Raw genomic sequence first — 6,701 nt, 5'->3', positions numbered from 1 at the left:
TGTTTCACTGCAAAGATGGTTTGTAGTTTGTTTTGTTGCAACCTGAAGTGTGAAATAAACTTCAGTGGAGTTTGAAAACAAAATATGTGTTTATGTCTGGTCGAACGATGTGTGTACCCAGTTGATTTTTTTTTCTCTGCGGGTTTTTTTTGTAATCCATAGGGGGGCCCAGAAGAAAATCTTTGGGAGCCACTGCGTTAAAAGACTAACGACCCTTTGACGGATGCCAGCATTGCGAGGATTTACAGCTGATTCCACGAATGATAGACATTGGTAAAGAGCCGAGCGAGGAGCTGGCACTTCCGACTGCTTTGCTCATGTGTTATCTGTGAAGGAATAATATGAACATTTACAGCCAATCAGAGCAATTCCTCAGCTTCAGCCTGGATTGCGAATGGAAGTTCCAGGAAGTTAAACACAGTACTTTCTATTGCTGCCTATTTAAGAACTGTATTCATTTTGACCAATTCTAATGATCATTTTTTGACAATAAATAAAAAAAAATAAAAATGTGTTGGATTAATCTTTAAAAGATCTATCTTATGGTATCAAATATGTTGTGTTTGTTGGGGTTCTAAAAATCAGGTGGCCTTGCTACATAAAAGTCTTAAAACTCATAATCAGAACTAAAGTAGCTTTTCGGATAAAAGGTGAAATATCTTCAAAACAACAAAAAAAGTCCAGTTGTCTTCCATTAAACCCCTCAGGAGACTCAATGTTGAGCTAACTCACTTGGACGATGTGTTGCTGCTGCTTAGGAATAGTCTGATCTGACACTCTGAAGCACAGCGGATCCTTCAGGTTTTCCACCAGCAGCAGGTTACAGCACTGCAGCCAACAGACACACAGGAGAAAACAGGAAGTGCATACAGCTGCTTACAGGAAGTTATTATAAAATAAACAGGAACTGCATACAGCCGCTTACAGGAAGTTATTATAAAATAAACAGGAACTGCATACAGCTGCTTACAGGAAGTTATTATAAAATAAAAAGGAACTGCATACAGCCGCTTACAGGAAGTTATTATACAATAAACAGGAACTGCATACAGCTGCTTACAAGAAGTTATTATAAAGCAAACAGGAAACAGGAACTGCATACAGCCGCTTACAGGAAGTTATTATAAAGCAAACAGGAAACAGGAAACAGGAACTGCATACAGCCGCTTACAGGAAGTTATTATAAAGCAAACAGGAAACAGGAAACAGGAACTGCGTACAGAGCGGCTCACAGGAAGTTATTATAAAGCAAACAGGAAACAGGAAACAGGAACTGCGTACAGAGCGGCTCACAGGAAGTTATTATAAAGGAAACAGGAAACAGGAAACAGGAACTGCGTACAGAGCGGCTCACAGGAAGTTATTATAAAATAAACAGGAACTGAGTACAGAGTGGCTCACAGGATGTTATTATAAAATAAACAGGAACTGAGTACAGAGTGGCTCACAGGATGTTATTATAAAATAAACAGGAACTGAATACAGAGCGGCTCACAGGATGTTATTGTTCTTTAAGATTGTAAAGATCTGGAGGAACTTACAAATATATGGGTGCTGTAGACAAATTTCTCCAGCCTCTTCTTGGCGATCAGCAGCATCTTGTCAAACAGGAAGAATGCTCTCTCCTTCTTCACTCTGTGCACCCTGAAGGAACCCTCCAGAACCAGCTCTCCAAAGCCAGAGAGGTCCGGCCCGCTCCAGTTCACCAACAGGGACTCGATTTCCTGCAGAGAGGTGGGGATAGGTCAAACCAGCCACTAGGGAGAACAAGCCAGTGTATCTCTTGTGCCGGTCCCAAGCCCAGGTAAATGGAGAGGGTTGTGTCAGGAAGAGCAACTGGCGTCAAACACTTTTGGCAAAACTAACATGTGAGTTCATCCAAGAGACACCATCCCGGATCGGTTGAGGCCCGGTTAACGACTGCCACCAGTGCTGTTGACAAACAGGGTGCTCTTGTTAGTGGAAGACCACGAGGAGGGAAACATGCCAGGAGACAGAGGGACAAGAGCTGTTTTACCATGGGGTGGACAGGAAGAGACATGGAGGAGGGCTGGTCCTGAAGGAGGAGTTAGCAAGGAATGGAGTCGAAGTGGAAAGAGTCAGATAGGGGGATGTGTCTGAAGGTAGAAGGAGAAGGATGTCAGTGGTTCTGCTCCACAGGTTGGATGGGATGTAGAAGAGACAGAGAAACTCTGGAAGGATCTGGATGAAGTGATGAAGAGTATTCCCAGGGAGGTGAGAGTGGTGATCAGAGCAGATCTGAATGGAAGGAAACAGGTGAAGGAAACAGAGGAGATGAGGAGGTGATGGGCAGGTTTGGAGTTAAAGAAAGGAACCAGGAAGGACAGATGGTGGATTTTACCAAGAGGATGGAAATGGCTGTAGTCAACACCTGTGTCCCAAAGAGGGAGGAGCACAGGGTGACCTATAAGAGAGGAGGCAGGAGGACGCAGGTAGACTCCACCCTGTGTAGAAGAGGTAACCTGAGGGAGATTACAGACTGGAAGGTTGTGGACAGACAGCATCTGATGGTGGTGTGGAGGATGACTGTTGGGGTGATGAAGAGGAAAAGAGTAAAGGCAGAGAAGAAGACCAAAAGCTGGAAGTTGAGGAAGGAGGAACATTATGAGGAGTTCAGAAAGGAGCTGTTAAAGGCTCTGGGTGGTAAGAAACAGCTTCCAGATGACTGGGCTGCTACAGCCACAGGGATTACAGAGACAGGTAGGAAGGGACTTGGTGTCATCTGGACAGAGACAAGATGATAAGGACACCTGGTGGTGGAATAGTGAAGTGCAGGAAGTTATCCAGAGGAAGAGGTTAGCCAGGAAGACATGGGACAGAGAGAGGACTGAAGAGAGGAGACAGGAATATAAGGAGATGCAACGTAGGACAAAGAAGGAAGCAGCTAAGGCAAAACAGGAGGTGTATGATGAGTTGGACAGGAGGCTGGACACTAAGGAGGGACAGAAGGACTTGTATCGACTGGCAGGACAGAGGGACCAGGCTGGAAAGGATGTGCAGCAGGTTAGGCTTGTTAAAGATAGAAACAGTAATGTTCTAACAAGAGAGGAGAGGGTGATGGGAAGATGGAAGGAGAATTTTGAGGAGCTGATGAATGAAGAGCATGAAAGGGAAAGAAGAGTAGAGGCCATAGAAACTTTGGACCAGGAAGTGGAAAAGGTTAGTGAGGATGAAGCTTTGAGGAGGATGAAGAAGAGGAAGGCAGCTGGACCTGATGACATCAGTGGAGGGTTGGAAATGTCCAGGAGAGATGGCAGTGAGGTTTTTGACTCCATTATTCAGTGGCATTTCTGAGAGAGAGAAGATACCTGAGGAATGGAGAAGTGTGTTGGAGCCAATCTTTAAGAACAAGACTGATGTTCAGAGTTGGAGCAACTACAGGGGAATGAAGATGATGAGCCACACGATGACGATCTGGGAGACAGCTGTGGAAGCTAGACTTAGACAGGAGGTGACTGTTTGTGAGCAGCAGGATAGTTTTATGCCAAGAAAGAGCTCCACAGACGCCATCTTTGCTATAATATTTCCAGATGACATCGTGATCTGTAGTGAGAACAGGGAACATTTGGAAGAGAACCTGGAGAGGTGGAGGTATGCACTTGAAAGACGAGGGATGAAAGTTGGCCGTAAGAAGACAGAGTACCTGTGTGTGAATGAGAGGGAGACAGGTGGAACAGTGAGGCTAAGAGGTCAGAGGTCACAAAGGTGCAGGACTTCAAGGACTTAGGGTCGACTGTCCAGGAAAACAGGGAGTGGGGTAAAGAGGTGAAGAAGAGAGTCCAGGCAGGATGGAGTGGATGGAGAAAAGTTTCAGGTGTGATCTGAGTGAAAGCAGCCATGTTGGGTGGTTTGGAGACAGTGGCATTGACAAAAAGACAGGAGACAGAACAGGAAGTGGCAGAGCTGAAGATGTTGAGGTTCTCCTTGGGAGGGACAAGGATGGACAGGATCAGGAATGAGGTCCTCAGAGGTCCAGCACAGGTTGAAGGACTGGGAGATAAAGTTAGAGAGGACAGACTGAGATGGTTTGGACATGAGCCGAGGAGGGACAGTGGGTATATTGTTAGAAGGATGTTAGAGACGCAGCTGCCAGGAAAAAGACAAAGGGGACATATATGGATGCAGTTAGAGAGGACATGGAGGGAGTTGGACTGAGGACAGAGGACACAGAAGACAGAGTTAGATGGAGGAGGATGACTTGTTGTGGAGACCCCTGAAAAGGGAACAGCCAAAAGAAAAGCCAATCAGTAAAAGTTATTTATCCAGCAGATTGAATCATCTGGAGACAAACACCTTTAGGACTTTTAAAATAAAATAACAACAAGTTTGATACAATTATTATAAATATCAATAAAAGTATAATTATAGTTGCATGAACACATTACCTGTTACCATTTCTTCAGCCAAAGAACCCTGACCTCTGACCTCTGACCTCTGACAGGAAAAAGCTCTTTGGCTGATCCAGATTTGCACTGACATGTTTACAGTTTAAAGAGGCTCTTGGAAGGTAGCTGTTTTCCACATTTGGGATTTAAGAGGATTGATCTCAGAAATGAGAAACAAAACCAAACTGTTTTTCTTTGATCCAACTGCAGGAACAAGAACCGACTGAGTCTCTGTGACACAAAGAGACTAAAGCTCAGATTTCAACTAACTTATCATTTGTGTGATGATGTAACTCTGAATGATCCCTTCAGTGTCTGAATGATTCATCACCTTTAAAACCAGTTGGACACCTGTTTACCTGCAGCCGCACAGCGTGCTCCTGTTTCCTCTTCATGTCGTTAATGTACCACGCCACTGCCGTCATGGTGATGATGGCGTCCTCCACCACCTCATATCCAGGCTCATTCTTCTCTAAGTGCTTGGAAAGTTCCTGAAACAACAAACGAGTTAGAAGTCATCCCGATGTGATGAGACAAGGTGCTTCTGGGAAGTGAGACACACGTGAAACTTGTCAAAACTGAGATAAATCATGTTTTTCCTGCTTTTCTTCAGACAACTTTCAGATTTGGTGTTTTAGTTTCTCAGCTTGCTTATAGAACTGTTCCTTTTTTTTGTTGTTACAAAGTTAGCTCCTTCAAAAACTCCTGGAGGGTTAGATGTTTGTTCAGGTGACTCATTCCTTCTGATGAACTGAGCCTCAGCTCCAGAACCTCCTGAAACTAGTCTGGACCGGTGCAGGAACCAGTCCAGATGCTGCACTGGGAAGGTTCTGCTGGTGTTTGAGTTAACTGTTGCAACAAACAGCAACATGTTCTTTTTGGTCCTTTAATATTCAAACATATTTGAAGATCTCTTTAATTTCATACTGATGTCCCAGCATGCATTTCACCAGGCAGAACAGAACCTCTAAGTCTTTTTGTTTAGAAAACATTCATTGTTTTTATTGAAAGAACTTTGACTTTTGACCCTCTGACAGAATTTAAAGTTACCCTTTTTACCCTGATGGAACTTTATGCCTCACCTGTAGCAGCAGGTGGTATTTCTGGGTCTGTATATATGAGGATGCAGTCTGTGAAGTACTTCCTGCAGTATTTGGAGCTATTCGATGCCTCACCTGTAGCAGCAGGTGGTATTTGAGGATCCTCTGCACAGGCTTGAGCAGGTACGTCTCCAGAGGTAACGAGTGATTCAAAGTTGTCTGTCGCTCTTGGAAGAAGCGAACCAGATTTTCATTTTTCATGCAGTCTCGCAGCACCGCCACTGAGCTGTGGAAGGAGAACAGAGAACAGGAACGTTTAAGAATAAATCAGCTCAACAGGTCCACCACATTCTTCTAGAAGGAGCCAGGAAGTGAAACAACAAGAGAGGGGAGAGGTGGATCAAGAAAGAGGATGAGGAAGGAGGATGAAGACAGGAACTCCTGGAATCTGAACCAATCCTCAGACGAGGTGGTGCAGAAAAAAAAAGAAGTGGCAGATGGAGGAGTTCCTCAGCTGTTTGGAGCTTCAACAAACGTTTAGAACCAGATCCTGAAACAAAGAGACATCTGGAAAACTGGTGTTCTGGATCTCCAACGTTCTTCACAGTCTGAAGAAAGCTGCAGGAAGATGGAGAACCTCCGACACCAGTGGTGAGATCAAAGAAGAAGAAGAGAAGGGCAGGAGGTCAGGGTATCGATGGGGATAAGGAGAGAAGAGACGAGGCTCTTTTCCTCCAGAATAATCACAGAAGAATTCAGAGCAGGAGGAATATCTTTTGCAGACACCACAAACTGGACGTGTTCGACAGAAACAAACTCTGATCATCCTAAATTCATCCTCCAGCAGGAAAAAAAACTTAGATATTCAGAGAATGTTTTTCAACCACAGGAGGAACCAGAACCCTGCAGAAGAGAGTTAAAGAACAGACAAACATCTAAAGTTATGTCTGGAATCAACAGGAAACAGACATCCAGACATCTACACCTCCAGATGTAGGAAAAGGGCCACCTGCATCATGAAGGACCCAACTCACCCTGCACACTCACTTTTTGTCCTGCTCCCCTCTGGCAGGAGGCTGCGGAGCATTAAGTGCAGAACAACCAGACTGAGAAACAGCTTCATTCCAGAAGCTGTAAGACTCTCAAACTCCACCTCTTCACACACACTGCATTGACACTTTCAAAGACACTAACACTCCACACTAAGACACTTTATTTGCACCTGGACACTTTATCTTTTTACCTTATCTTTTTT

The 6,701-nt window shown here is 44.5% G+C and overlaps 1 protein-coding gene across 1 annotated transcript in view; it reads right to left on the bottom strand.

Moving 5' to 3' along the window:
• LOC108247500 (pleckstrin homology domain-containing family G member 1) overlaps window positions 1–6,701 on the bottom strand; it is a gene marked incomplete at its 5' end in the record, with an annotated part of 63,835 nt that overhangs the window by 39,832 nt on the left and 17,302 nt on the right. Inside the window, 4 exon segments of the mRNA XM_037974415.1 lie at window positions 733–828; window positions 1,542–1,724; window positions 4,766–4,897; window positions 5,582–5,732. Coding sequence (XP_037830343.1) covers window positions 733–828; window positions 1,542–1,724; window positions 4,766–4,897; window positions 5,582–5,732 — 562 coding nt within the window.

Source organism: Kryptolebias marmoratus, unplaced genomic scaffold (assembly GCF_001649575.2).
Source record: "Kryptolebias marmoratus isolate JLee-2015 unplaced genomic scaffold, ASM164957v2 Scaffold40, whole genome shotgun sequence".
NCBI lineage: Eukaryota > Metazoa > Chordata > Actinopteri > Cyprinodontiformes > Rivulidae > Kryptolebias > Kryptolebias marmoratus.
The sequence above is the reverse complement of the archived record's forward strand: the minus strand, read 5'-3'. Positions and strand labels throughout refer to the sequence as shown.